This window comes from Caretta caretta, chromosome 5 (assembly GCF_965140235.1).
Source record: "Caretta caretta isolate rCarCar2 chromosome 5, rCarCar1.hap1, whole genome shotgun sequence".
Classification (NCBI taxonomy): domain Eukaryota; kingdom Metazoa; phylum Chordata; order Testudines; family Cheloniidae; genus Caretta; species Caretta caretta.
In genome coordinates, this window is record NC_134210.1 from 66,381,671 (window position 1) to 66,396,760 (window position 15,090).

The 15,090-nt window shown below is 37.7% G+C and overlaps 1 protein-coding gene across 9 annotated transcripts in view; it reads left to right on the plus strand.

Annotated features, from left to right (window-relative positions):
- PPIP5K2 (diphosphoinositol pentakisphosphate kinase 2) overlaps window positions 1-15,090 on the plus strand; it is a 97,034-nt gene that overhangs the window by 4,843 nt on the left and 77,101 nt on the right. For all 9 annotated transcript variants that reach the window (XM_048849513.2, XM_075128599.1, XM_048849518.2 and 6 more), the window contains exons 2-4: window positions 10,920-11,305; window positions 13,430-13,625; window positions 14,368-14,458. In XM_048849513.2, coding sequence (XP_048705470.1) covers window positions 11,162-11,305; window positions 13,430-13,625; window positions 14,368-14,458 — 431 coding nt within the window. In that variant the 5' untranslated portion in view covers window positions 10,920-11,161. The remainder of the gene's footprint in view (window positions 1-10,919; window positions 11,306-13,429; window positions 13,626-14,367; window positions 14,459-15,090) is intronic.

Below are 15,090 nucleotides of genomic sequence, written 5' to 3' on the forward strand. Positions count from 1 at the left end.
TCAGCAATCTGCAAAGATGATCTGTGGATATCTGCAGATATAAAGCGGGGATCTGCGGATTTGCAGGGTTCTAACCATAGTGTACACAATGGTTACACAGTGCACATAAGTAATCTCTTCCTAAATTTGAGTGGTATTCACTATCATGGCTTTTTTGTGGAGTACCTCAGAGTTATGAATACCTCAGGAATAGAGGTTGTTTGTAACCTGAAATATTCCTAACTCTGAACAAAACATTATGGTGATTCTTTCAAAAGTTTACAACTGAATATTGATTTAATATAGCTTTGAAACTTTACTATGCAGAAGAAAAATGCTGCTTTTATGCATCTTAATATAAATGAAACCAGCACAAAACCATTTCCTACCTTGTCAAATCTTTATTTAAATTTTCCCTTTATTTATTTAGTAGATTATATTTAACATGGTACTGTATTGTATTTGCTATTTTATTTTATGTCTCTGCTGCTGCCTAATTGTGTACTTCCAGTTCCAAATGAAGTCTGTGGTTGACTGGTCAGTTCATAACTCTGAGGTTCTACTGTATTTTAAAATAGGCATAAACAGGGAAGCACAGTATTTTTATTTACTTTGGTGTCTTATAATACCCTTTCGATCTGTTCTGCCAACTTGAGCGCACGTTTCTCTCAAGTCTCTTTGGTTTCTACGATACACATAGAATGCTCTCCTTGAGCTAATTTTCTAATCCGACTTGACATTTCTCCGCAAGATCCACTTCTGCTGTGACACCTGTAATTAATAAGCCAAATGCTGATGACTAGGTTGAGCCACAGATGGGGATAGCTGATTTTCATTTATAAAAGGTGAAAGAGGCATTCTAAGGATTTTTGAACCATCAGGTTGTGTAATAGTGTGATCTTTTTGCTGTTACTTCCCACTTCCTTCATTTTACACGTTTGTAAGCAAGACAAAATCTAATTTGAAAGTCTTTGTCTTCAAAACTGTCTTCCTGTGTTTGTGCAGCACTTAATACAGTAGGGCTGTGAACCAGACCATTGTTGCTGATGGAACCTTATTTTTGCATTCCTCCACTTTGAGGTTTTTTCGGCGTGCAGCCATATAGTAACCAAATATTTTCTTTTACAAACACAGAATAAACTATTTGTATTTAATGATTATTTACTCAGATTGCCTCCTAAATCACTGGAAGGATTTTGCTTAAAGCTTCCAAAATATGTTACCCCTGGGAAGAGACCAAACATGGAAAACTTCAGCTCCAAAACTGAATATTTTAGGAAAAATAAAAAAACTATAGTGAGAGCTACCAGTTGTCTTTCTAATAGAGAGTAGAAATCCTAGTGTATCTATCTCCATCCCCCCCATAGTGACTCCAAAAGCTCTGTTTTCCAGAAGCAAGCTTTGTGGAGTGTGGGAGAGAACCATGGTCCACGCCGCTTGGTGCGGTTCTGAGTCCAGAGTTCTGTTACTTCAATAGTTGCTGATTCATTGTTATCTAGAATGTTTCACTTAACCTCTCTGCACCTCAATTTTCCGATCTGAAATGATGGTAAGATTATTATGAATACTACTACTCTCATTCTAAATGAAAAGGGATGTGAAAGTGCTAAGTTATGACATGCATCTTGAACCTTTGGCTCCTCTCCTCTTGGCTGTAGATGCCAGTATGATGATTGCTGAAACATAGAGTGGTCTGGTTTTGTATTTAATTTAGGGAATGGGAATATTAGGGGACAGTAAAGTTTATTTCCACAGTTTCTTGGCTTCAAGTATGAGGATGTCTTTTTACAATGTTTTGATGCTTTAAAAATTTATATGTATTTTTCTTAAATCTACTTCGCCAAGGTGTGTCATGGCTGAGTGTTATTATGTGAAAGAGATCTTGGGATAACAGAAACATCTGTTTGGCTTAGTGTTTCCCCCTATCTTAAGAGGGGATCTGATGAATATTGCACTGTACTTCTTGATTAAAGAGGTAAAGCAGCTCCATAAACTAGTAGGGCTTGGCAGATTTGGTGTATTGGTAACTCGTGTTTCCGTACAGTTCAGTTATGCCTGTCATGCCCTGGAAAGACAAATATTTGTTATATGAATGTGACAGGTTCCCTGCGGGGTGCCACCTAAAACTGGGGAACCACTGAGCCCTCTGACCCACTGGCCTCTCTCACTGTGCTGCTGTGACAAGCTGCAGACACGCTCCCGGTTTTACACTTCCACCAGCATACACATAGGTGGGGACACACCCAGCTGCAGTTACATGCAGGCTCTCTGACCAGCCACTGCATGTGAACCAACAATAGAGAGGCTACAGCCAAAATAACCACCAGCTTCCCAGCCTAGGACCCCAGAGCGGTACTGTCCAGTCCTGGTCCAAACCCCAACCAGTATCAATTTATTATCCAGTTCACCACCGCCTCAACGTGGAGAGGAAATACAACAACTTTTGCCCTTTGAGCTAGGATTTCCCATGTACTTTACTCCAACTCACTGGTTTAGATAAAGCAAAAACAAGTTTATTAACTATAAAAGATAGATTTTAAGTGTTTATATGTGATAACAAAGAGATCAAAGCAGATTACCTAGCAAATAGACAAAAACGCAAACTTAAGCCTAAAATACTAGAAAGATAGAGTATAAATTAGCAAATTCTCACCCTGGCTGATGATACAAGCAGGCTGCAGATTCTTAAGGGACAAGCTGCATTGGCTTTACAGCTTGGAATCCCAGGTCTTTCACATACAGGCTAGAAATCCCTTTAGCACTTCCCCTGGTCCAGTCTTTGTTCCTCGGGTGTTTCCAGGAGTCTTCTTGGGTGGAGAACAGCAAATGATGTCACTCCCTGCCTTATATAGCTTTAGCATATTGCGGGAACCCTTTGTTTCAAAACTTGGTTCCCAGACCGGTTTGTGGAAAAATACTGACATCCCAAGATAGAGTCCAGAGACATGTTGTCTGGTCACATGCCCTTGCAGTGTTATAGCAGCCATTGCTTACAGGATGGCCAAAGCGTTCACAGGAAGGTTAAGTTCTTCCATGGTCCATTGTCTTTGCTGATGGGCCATCAGCACCGTCTGGCTGCTTCACTGTTGTACCAGAAAGGCTAGTTGTGGGTGTCACTCAGAATAAGCACGGCTCAAATACAGATACTTTTTCAATATTCTTAACTTTAGATACAAAAACGGTACATGCATACAAATAGGATAGTCATATTCAGCAAATCATAACTTTTCCAATGACCTCTCACATGACCTGTCTTGTATAAAATTAATCATAATTATGCCATGATTATATCAGAATGTCACTGTGAAGAATATGGGGTGCACTGTCACAGTGAAGTTTGATAGAGGAAAGCCATATTATATGTTTAAATTGTAAAATTTTGCTGAGAAGATTTAAGGAAGCAGTATGATACTCCAGTCCAGAAACAGCCTGCTGGTACTCAAGTGTAGCTACAGGTTTTGTGTAACATTCTCATCTCAGGTGTGTGTTTAACTTAAGGTTAAATAGAATTTTGCTGTTTCTTATTGGAATATATTTAGATTCTGTACGTTGTCCAGATGAGTTGCTCATTTGTAGCATTTCTCTCTATAGTGTTGGCCGTGAATATCATTCTGTACCTCTCCTTTCTGATTGAGAATTAGAATGTAGCATTCATTGGGAGGGCACTGAGGAGATTACATTACAAGCACCAGTCTGCTGATGAAATACAGCACTAATACAAGCATATTTATTTTAAATTGGATACATCTAGTTTAGTAGCTGAAAGACTTTAATTCACATACTTTGCTTTTTCACATTCCTATTTCCGTATCAAATTGTTGTGGGAAATTTTTTGGCTTGTATTCTCACCCTTTTCATTCTCTCTAGTTTGGGTCCTCTCTGCTTCAGTCAAATACAAGTGGGGAAGGGGACGTTGACATCACTTTTTATTCAGAATATTTCCCTAGGGCCCAACAGGAAATTAGATTTAAACTGACTAGTCTTGTCTGTTTCAATATGGTGCTTCTGTGATTTCCCCCGTCCTTGATCTACATAGCTCTTTACTTTTCTTTCCTTAAGCACCATACAAAAAGTAATAGTTGCAATACTCTGTAAACAGAGTGGTTTTGAAAAAAATCAGAATATCCACAATCAGTGTCCAGCATAGACCCTTGTTTCTAAATGACTGGGGGAAAAATGGCTTTAAGGAATGAAAGCGTTAACTTCTGATTAGAGTTCTTCCTAATATACAGGTTTCCCTCTGTTAATGGCATTGTGAAATAATCCACAGCTCAGTGTGGATTGTTGCATCAAACTGTGTAACAACAAGTCGTCTTTGACATCAGGTTGAGAAGAAACAGCACAGGCTTTACTAGGTATTTTGTTTGTTCGGTTGTGGCCCACAGGCTCTTGGAAACAAGCTCTTTATAGTCAACTTGTTGACTTCAGTTGCATATTAATTTAATTCCTCAACTAGTGTGTGTGAGATGTAAAAAGAAAAATTTTAGAGAAGTTTGTCAACTTTGAGCACAACATGTTTACACAGTGTTTTATTGGTTGTGATTATTTCTGTAGCATTAAGCAAAGAGCTGCTATTTTACTGTCTATGGAAGATGGGAATGAACTTTTTAATTTGCCTTTGAAAAGTTCGTATCTACCAATGAGAGTTGAAGATTCTTGATTTGGGGGTTCTTGACCCATAATTTCTTGGCTATTCGTAGATTTTTGTGTGAATTTTCTATCACTTTTTTATAATACTTATTGGATCTCATTTACTGGATTAAACTCCTTTAATTCTTTTTTGTATGCTGTAGTAAATTTTTCTAAGTTAACTAATTCTGTGTTGAAAATTCCTTTTTTTCATCAAAACTGCATATCAGAAATTCCTAAAATACGTCTGCATGGCTGGAGGGGGTTGTCAGGGTTTCCTCCCCACTCTGAACTCTAGGGTACAGATGTGGGGACCCACATGAAAGCTTATTTCTACCAGCTTAGGGTAAAACTTCCCCAAGGCACAAACTTTTTCCCCTTGGGGGGTACGCTGCCACCACCAAGTGATTTAACAAAGAATCAGGGAAAGGACCACTTGGAGTTCCTGTTTCCCCCAAGTCTTACACTTTCTTTCCTGGGGAGGCTTTAGAAGAATATCCTAACCAATTGGCTACAAAGTGATCACAGACCCAAACCCCTAGGTCTGTGGATCATAGAGAAATCAGTCAGGCTCTTAAAAGAAACAGAACTTGATTAGAAAGAAAAAAGGTAAAAGAAGCACCTCTGTGAAATGAGAATGGAAGATAATCTTACAGGCAGTCCAATTCAAAACACGGAGAATCCCTCTAGGCAAAACTTTAAGTTACAAAAAGTCACAAAAACAGGAATACACATTCCCTCCAGCACAGCGAATTTCACAAGTCAAAACAAAAGCAAAATCTAATGCATTTTCTAGCTAGATTACTTACTAACTCTACAGGAGTTGAATTGCTTGCTTTCTTGATCTGTCCTTGGGCAGAGGCAACAGACAGACAGACAGACAAAGCCCCAGCCCCCCAGATTTGAAAGTATCTTGGCCCCTTATTGGTCAGGTGCCAGCTAGGCTACTTGAACTTCTTAACCCTTTACAGGTAAGAGGATTTTATAGCATTGTATACAGAAAGGTGGTTACCCTTCCCTTTATATTTATGACAGGGGTTAGTAGTAGGATAGACATTTTTTAGTTCTTTTAAAAGATCCTATCCATGTAATTAATGTCTGGCAGATGTTTGACACATCTCGGGCACTATTTTAGTGTATTAAACATTTTTGTAATGTTGTTACGGGAAGATTAATATCAAAGTGGCACAATCAGTATTTAATTCCTTGAAATGGATCAGAGATCTTAAAATGTCAGATTTATTCTTAAAATTGTGGTAAACTGGTGGGGAATGTACACCACTTTCTGTGTTTCTAATGTGTCTTATTACCATGTAAGATATATGGAACTTTACAACAAGTAAAGCACTGAATATGCCCTGGATGGTAATATTTTCATAACCATTTTTGTTCACTCTGTTTTGTCCCTCTTTCCATCTTGCCTGCCTTCCTCCCCTTGCAAATTTTTCTGATTGTGTGGATTTGAGAAGATGCTTTTACTGGGGGGTAGGCCTTATTAAAGGTGTAATTCTTGCATTTCAATCTGCCTTTGGTTTGATCCCCTATAGTAAGAGGTTCCGCATCCGTAATTCTGGCACTTAAAATAGTCCCTTAAACCTGAGAGCCTTATCCTGAGTTGTTCTAGTTGAAGCTTCCCTATGGAGTACAGTCCTCCTGAGAACGAAGTCATGGCTTTATCCAAGCTCTACGTATTGTACTGCTCGGCTCCCTCATTTGGCTCCCCATCAGCAGCAACCTAACAAACCTTATCTTTAGTCTTCTGTTACATCATCAACTATGTTGCAAAACTAGAATTTTTAGTCAAATAAAACTCCATTCATAGCAGTGGGAAAGAAATCATTGCATGTGGCAGATGAGGAAAGTGAAGTGGTAAGGAGAAACCTTTTATTTTCAGGCTTTTAAGAAGCTTTTGGAAACATATAAGCTTAAGCAAACATAATTGTCAGCTTCTTTCTGAATAGAGGAGTAAATAAAGTTCCAAAGGCAAAAACTTATAGTTGTATAATACTGACTGCTTTTAAATGCTGTCAAATGCCTGGGTTTGGTCAGTGTGTCTACCCTTGTTTTAATTGTGTTATCAATAAGTTACTGCACTATGAATCTGATGTGCTCTGTATATGTGCTTTATTACACTGTGAAGCTGGCTTTTTTCAGACCACAGAACATATCTGACAGTAAGTGTCAAATATTTCTAACACTTGGTTCTTGACAATGGCATAGTTGTCCCAGTGAACAGTATGCATTTTGAATACAATTTTTGACAATTTACAGAGGGTATCTAAATAACATACTTGCCATCAATACTGTTCTGTTGTTCTCCCCTGCATGGATAATTTAGGCTGAAATGACCTGTAAATAGCAACAGGTGAATTTCAGTCTTCAGAATTTGGATAGATCCCTGAATTGCTACATAGAGTTGCAGTCTCTGCTTTAGTTCCTGACCACTCGAGTTGTACGTCTCTTTTTTTCCGCGGAATTTGAATGGGAGAGAACTGAAGGAAACGCTTAAGTCTGACCAACTTCCCTCTGATTAGAACTGAAACCAGATGATGGGTACCTGCTTTTAAAAGCAAACTAAATCAAATTCCCCTAATTATTAAGGGTATATGACTTTTGTAAAAGTCAGAAGTTTTAATTCCAAAATGTAAGTAAGATTACGTTTTGACAATAATGGCGTAATTTTTGATTTAGGAAGTATTTGTGTAGGTAACATACTTTACCATCAATGCTTAGCCATTACTAGGAATATGATACAGCCCTTCATGAGAGAGAACAAAAGGACATATATACTGTAATTTTAATTTTTTTTAAAAGTGATGGTTAACCCCCTGTAGAATGCAGTAGAGGTAATGTTACGTTACTTTCCTGTGTGTCCACACTAGCAAAATTAGTACCCCATCTCCGCAACCAACAGTAATGGCACAGATGCAACAGTACTTATCTTTTTGTATAGGACCTTATGTGTTAGGTTTAATCAGGGTTTCATAAGAGCAGTAAAATCCAGAGTCATTTCCACACGAGCACATGCACCTTTACTACTAATGGTGCAGCTGCTTTGTTTCTGGCAGTTGCTGAAATACTAACTTTTATGTAGGTGAATATGGTAAATCCCAAGTTGAATTCCTGTGGAGGTTTCTGGGAATAGGGAAAACTGCTGAAGGGAAGAGGATTTGAATCAGGAAGATTTGGTTTTACATTGGATTATAATTCCTATTTGGGAGTACATCTGGAGAAGAGGGAGGTGGCATTGTATTCCAAAACTCCTATGGCGCTTCACTGAAGTAAAAAACTCAGAGGTTTGATTTGGCTGTTTTATTGCTGAATGTTTGAAGGTCTATATCACTAGTACACACATCCCTAGTTTGGGTAGGATTAAGTTTGCGTATATATTTTATTTCTGGTTTTGATTTATTAGTTTGCTGTGGTGTTCCTGGTACATGTTTAGGTGCGAAATAGTTTGGTATGCTGCTGCTATGCATGGTCAAGAAGTGAACTATGGAGAGCATAAACAGGAAGTGCCAAGGCTTGTAACTTAAAGCAGGAAGTATGAACATGATGTGCATTCTGTTGACGTTCCCTTTAAAGGAATTTTACCATTGCTAGGTATCTTCTGCAAAACCACAATTTTTCACTAGTACAGCTATTTATAGATTAAACTGTAAAACAGAATGCCTATTTGTCAGTCAAGGTATAAGGGGTACATACAGTCTAACTTGGGGCACCTTGAAAGCATACTGTATTGAGGAACAGGAGAGAGTTGTTGAATATTCTCAGAGGTCCACAGGAGATACCTCTTACCCTAAAGATCTAACTTGCTTCTCTCTGGGTGAGGAGGTGACAGCTGCTCCAGTAACACCTCCTGATGACTTCAAGTTCTTTCAGGAGTTACTGGGAAGGATAGAGAGCAGATAAATTGACACTCTCCATTCCAATCTGCCAGACAGATTGGCAATGCAAATAAATGGAGTCATAGAAGCCTGCAAAAGACCTATGGCAGACTTCAGCTTCTCTACTTCCAATGTGAAATGAGCAGAAGAAAAGATACCAAGTCACTCAAAAGGTATTTGAGTAGTTCTACTTGTATCCGACTCCTAGCTCCCTAGTGCTATCTGCAGCACAGGACAAATCCAAGCAGACAGGACCACCTAAAACCACACTCCTGAGGACAAAACCACACTCCTAGAGATTTGACCTCTTAGGTAGAAGGACCTACACTCGGGCATCTCTTCAACTACAGACAATCAACTCTCAAACTCTATTTGCTAAATACGACTATTTAGCCTGGGACAGAGTATAACTGTTCATTGAGCTCCCCTAGGAGGCTAGGGCTGACCTGATAGCCATTGTTTAAGAGGAACAATTAGTAGCCAGAACTCGGCTCCAAGTGGCCTAGGTGTTCCATGGCCATAGATATCACCATGAGAAGGGCATCTTTATTACAATCCTCAAGGATTCTCAAAAGTCCAAATGACTAAAGAAGATCTCCTCTTTGAAAGTCCAGATCTATTGAGCTCCTGCATGGATGAGTTCTTGCATATTGTAAATACTCTAGAGCTGCTCTGATGTTATGCTTAAAGAAGCAAATGGAATCTTTTTAAAGGGGATAAAGCAATAGGCTGCGTTTATGAAATTTAAGCATTGAAATCAGCATATGTTTCCATACGCATGCACATCTAAAGGTTCAGCAGCTGGATCTTATAGTTACCAGTCCTTAGTGTTGCTCAGTCATTTCCAGTGGCCAGCTGAAACTGCACACGAGGGAGGGGGAGCTGGGCTCTGTCAAACGCTTTCGAAGCTCCGATGTTGATGCAGAACGAACCCAAAGTCCCATGGTGATACGCCCTTCTTTTGTAGTGATAAGTCCCCATACAAGTCTATGGACCTTGCTGTGTCACACCAGAGCTGTCAATGACGAGGTATTCAACGTTGCTCTGTTGAGTATTATTCTGAGTTGTTACTAGGAGGATCCACAGCTGTTTCTTATCTGTCCCTTTGGCTCAACTCCTTTTCTCGTCTTTGGGGTGTATGCCTTTGCTTTAGGGTGGTCGATCTGCTATCCAGGTGATTGATGATAAAGTTGGTGCCTCTTGACTCCTCCACTCCCTTCCTGACCATCAACGCCCTTTCCATCAGGAACTGAGGCCCATTCAACTACAGCCGAGACTACCTCTTTAACATGCCTAAAATATTTGTGTATCTGAGACGTGCAGAGCAGCTATTTGGCACTCAGCCCACATCTTTATCAAACATTATACCCTGGGTTTGGTGATGTGAGCGGTTCTTAGTTAGCTGTAGTTAAGACACAGGACCCGCCTCCTGTTAATTTGGAACTGCTAGCTAGTCTCCATAAGAGGGATCACATAAAGACTCAGAGAAAGAACAGTTGCTTACTTTACAAGTAATTGTGATTCTTTGTTTTGTCTGCGTGGATCCCAGAAGTTACGGATTACAACAGGGGACTGATCATCTGGGCTCTTTCGTTCTATAGACAACTGTTTTGGCCAAGTTACTTTGCTGTGCTTCAGATTTCTGCTTAAATGGGCATAATATATGTCTTCATCATAAAAGCATTGAGTCTTTATGTTTATAAACCGCTTTGATACTGAAATGAAAGTCACCGTAAATGTTTACATTTGTGTTTATCTATTTAGTGTAGAAGTAGCATTTATTTTGCAATCTTTTTTTTTAAATGGGCTGGAAAAAATCATGCTGTCAAGTAGAAATATAATTGTTTCTCTGCTACTGCAGAATTTTATTTGAAGGTAGGTCTATTTGCAGAACTTAACTGGCTTTAAAATCTCTAATCATGGTGATTCCCTTTAATTTTTGGCTAATTTTGTAGAACACCTTTCTTTTTGTCTGTTAGTTGCATAATGTGATCAGAAAACTGTGTAGTATAAAAGTAGCTGAAGTCAAGAATGGGAGTTAAATTTCTGAACTTCTAAAGAGGATTTTGTTCACTTCTCTAACAAAGGCAGAGGTAAAAAATGTTTTCTGCACTTCATCTTTTTCAACCACCCTTCCTGATGGAAAAAAATCTGCTTTTGACCAATATTTTCCTTTGTTTCATGATTGATTCCTGTGGATCAATGATTAAACTGTGAATCAATCTCAGAAATAACCTTTTCCCCTAAAATACACATTTATTTAAGACTACTTTTAGTCTGTCTTGGAATTTTTAATTATTTTGGCACTTTTTCCTGACCATTTGTGTATTTTTTGCGCCAGATGATAAGTTTGAAAATTGTGATATAAAACAATGGTTCCATGAAACGTAACTTTTTTCAGGAATTGTTTGTTCTTTCCTTTAGGATAAAAGATTGCCCTCTCAGAGAAACTTAACCTATGGGGTTTTGTTGGAGCAACAACTCAATGAACTGATGATAGCAGTTAAAGTGCATTTGGCAGCTGACTTTGTCACAGTAACAAGTGACTGCAAGAAGTGACAAACTGCAAAGGATTTGTATGTTCCCTGGCTGCGGAGAATATGCACAGTATCTCAGCTATTGGAGTGGCTGTAGTTTCAACATAGATCAGTTTAGTGCTTGTAAAGATGTCTGTTAGTGCAACAGAGAGTGACCCTCCTAGGTTCTTTGTGGGTGGCGAAGATGGAGATGAATTATTGGATTCATCCAGATCTGTCAACTTCGATCATTTCTATGACCATGCAGAAGAGGAGGATGAAGAGTATGATTCTGTAAGTACTGTAGGAAAGTGTCTTTTTTTTTTTTTTTTTTTTTAAGGTATAGTTAATGGCATTACTTGAAAATACTAAACGCTGAGAAATATTCTTCTCAGAATTTACGGGTACTGTGCTCATAATATGCATTAGGAGTTTGATTCTGCTAGTTCCTGAGGCATTAGACTCAACCCAGCAAAATATTTGAGCACATGCTTAACTTAAATCATGAGTAGTCTACTAAATTCAAAGTTAAGCATGTGATTAAGTGCTTTGGTCAGTTGGAGCCAGGTAGCTCAGAATCTTGCAGGACTGAGTCCTTTGTGCAACATGTAGAAATAAAGGCATCAAAAAAAATAACATGACTTTATGGTCTTAGAATAAGTATGCCTACTAGCATATTTGTAGCTACTTTCTGTTGCTGCTACAGGACTCTTATTAGGTCTTCATCAGTGTAGTATAAAAGTACCGACTCGGATTACTTTAAAAAGATGGGGTCTTAATGGCTGCTGTTGGTAAGTCAAGATATTAACCCAGAGAAAAAAATATTTTTATAAAAATACTTCAATTTAGAAAATCACTGATTAAGGTCCTTGTTTCAGCTTTAATATGAAATCATGTTATATGAAGAAAGTCACATGCTAATAAACTCTAAAAAAAAAAAAAAATTCTGAATTTTTTTTCCCTTGTATGTTGCTTCAAGGTCACATATGTGCAATTTTCTGGTGCTACAAGTTTGTCCGTAAGCAAGTACTCAGCCTCTGAAATCTTGCAATTTAATTTACATTGTACTGTACTGTGCTTCTAAAGCAGTGATCTAAAATTGATACTTGGGTGATCGTATGGTCACTCATGATTATCATGGTAGGGTAGTGGATGGAAAATAAGTAAGATTTTTTTCATTCCCTCAATTATTCCTCATTTTCCAGTAATTGACAGCCACCTTTCCACTCTCCTGTTGTTTATTACACTGGTCTCTAGAAACTCTCACAAGGAAGTAGGTTTATTTTATTTTTATTTATTTAAAGCATCAATAGATGGTCTTTCGGAAGGTTCTGAGCTTGGAGTTACAGTTGGTGTATTTGCTAACATCTTAGCTTGACTGATATAGCAGTTCTTGCTTTGCAGTCCATCTAAATTATTATGCTATAACTCTTTAAAACTACAGTTCATAGCTCAGCCTTTGCTTCAAAATAATACTAGCAGATGCATAACTTCTGACTTCTACAGGAAGTGGTCACTAGACTACATTTTCATTGATTGTGGGCATGTTTGCTTATAAGCTAAGCACAATAAACTGTTAATGAATCATAAGGCTGCACAGTTAAAATCTATTTGGAAATGCAAACTAAGCATCCAATAGCATTTGATAGCTTGGACTATATTGGCTTTTCATATATTTGTGGTATACATTAAGAAAAAGTTGTACACTACACATTTAAATAAATCCACTTAAAATCGTCACATTTTCTTATCTCTAAAAAATTTGCTTTCCTCTTTTGCTGTTTGAAAGATCCACTGAAAAAAGGAGAAACCAATATAAAGAGAGAGTGTGAAACTGTCTATACAGGAAGTGTTGTGACATGCACAAAGTAAACAGGAAAACTAGAGATTTTTCTCTAATCTGTTACAATAATCCTACTTTACTTGTAACAATAGTGTGTAATAAAATAAAAGGAGGTTTGGAGCTTCTAGGTATGTCTAAATTATTTACATTAATTTCCAAGGGATTCTTCTGCATAATCTCATTTGGGTTTTGACATTCACAGCTCAGTTTTTGATTCTCTCAAATTTGTGCCTGAGAAAAGGACCCATAACAATATTCGTAAGTGTGCGGTAGTGCACCTGAACTGGTAAAGAATTATTGCAACACCAGTACTGCTGACAGTTTGTCAGGTCATTCTTCACGTGGCAATAGTAAGGCAAATTGTTAAACACTGTTTTTTCTGAACATCTAATATTGCAAATTGCTAGATGATGGATTAAAAGTAAAATCTACAAATGTTGGACTGAAATATAACGTCCCTGTTAATTGACTAGTAAAGCACTTATTGTACGCTGGGAATACTTAATCACTTTCACTACCACCACAAACAAAAAAAACCCCAAACCACTAACTCTTAACTTTATTTTTTGTGTTAGCCACCAGAAAGGCTGATTGTGGTTGGGATATGTTCCATGGCAAAGAAATCCAAGTCCAAACCAATGAACGAAATTCTGGAACGCCTCTCCATGTTTAAGTACATCACAGTGGTAATATTTGAAGAGGATGTCATTTTGAATGAACCTGTAGAAAACTGGCCTTTATGTGACTGTCTCATTTCTTTTCATTCTAAAGGTAAAGCTTTTCAAGTAGTAACATGAACCTCTAACTTCATTTTAGACTTTTTTTTTAAATTCTTTTATATGAATATTTAGCCTAATTACAAGTTTCTAGGGCTTTTTGTTTGGGGTATTTGAAAAATATTAACATCACAATTATAATATTTTAAACCCAGCTTTTAGTATTTCCGTTATTACAGTATTTAAATATTACTGTATTAAATTGTTTGGGATCATCTAGTCTGGTGTGGCTTTTGAAATCTAATGGCTGACCTTGCAAATAACATTTACTTATGAAGCTATCAGATGTACTTGTTCACCTCAGCCCAGTACGCACAGGACCATTCTCACTTAAAGAAATACTTCTGTACATCTCTTGAGGAATCTTGCTCTATAAACAACTTTCATTTTGGATAGTCACATCCCTCTACCTCTTCCTTCTGTATACTGGCAAAATACCAAATTATTCAGTGACTGGAGACGTAGAACATAGTTTTCTAATGGTTGGAACAAAAGGGCAAGGAGCCAGAGGAAAAGAGTTTTCTGGTAGTCTAACTTGATTTACTGGGTTACTAGGCTACTCTGACTTTTGTGCTTAGGTCAATTCAGCTATAGATCACACTGATTAAAACAAAAATAAAAAAACCTCTACTCATTCAGGTCATATGTATAATATTGAAATTTGGGGGTTTTTTTAGCCAAATACTTAAACATGGCACTAATAAGTTAATATATATTCCTTAATAAACCTTATTTAGGATTTCCACTGGACAAAGCAGTTGCCTATGCAAAACTCAGGAATCCGTTTGTAATCAATGACTTGAATATGCAGTATCGCATACAAGATAGGTAAGTAATAACTACAAATCAGATATAAACCACTTCAGCTCTATTTTGCTGAAAATCAGCAAATAAAATAAGTATTTAAGACTGTGAAATACTGGAGATATGTAATCTCAATCATCACAATGACAACACCAATATGTGCATCATTCTAGAGTAGACATTTGACAGTATCTCAAGTGTGTGTGTGTGTGTGTGTGTATATATATATACACATATTCTTATGTTCTTACATACATGTAGAAGACAATAAATTACAAAACAAATGACTAGTAAATAATAAATAGGTGTATCTTGTTGACCGTAATCTGGTATTGGACTGTACTTCCTTTGATCAATACTTTAGAATTATTTATCGCTTTATGTTGCGGTATCTCTTAGAGACCTGGTCTAGGTCAGGACCTCATAGTGCTAGGTTCTGTACAAACATAGTAAATGACAACTCCTGCCTCAAATTGTTTACGGTCTGAAAGTAAATCTAGAATGGAGTAAGGGCGGTGCCTTTCTCAATTTGGAAAGATTTAGCATATAGTGGGTACTACTGCGGTCGAAATAGTAATTGCAAGTTATCTCGCTTAGGTATGTCCCTACTGTCCTTCCCTTACCCACACCAGTTGAGTCTGTGAAGCAAGCAGTGA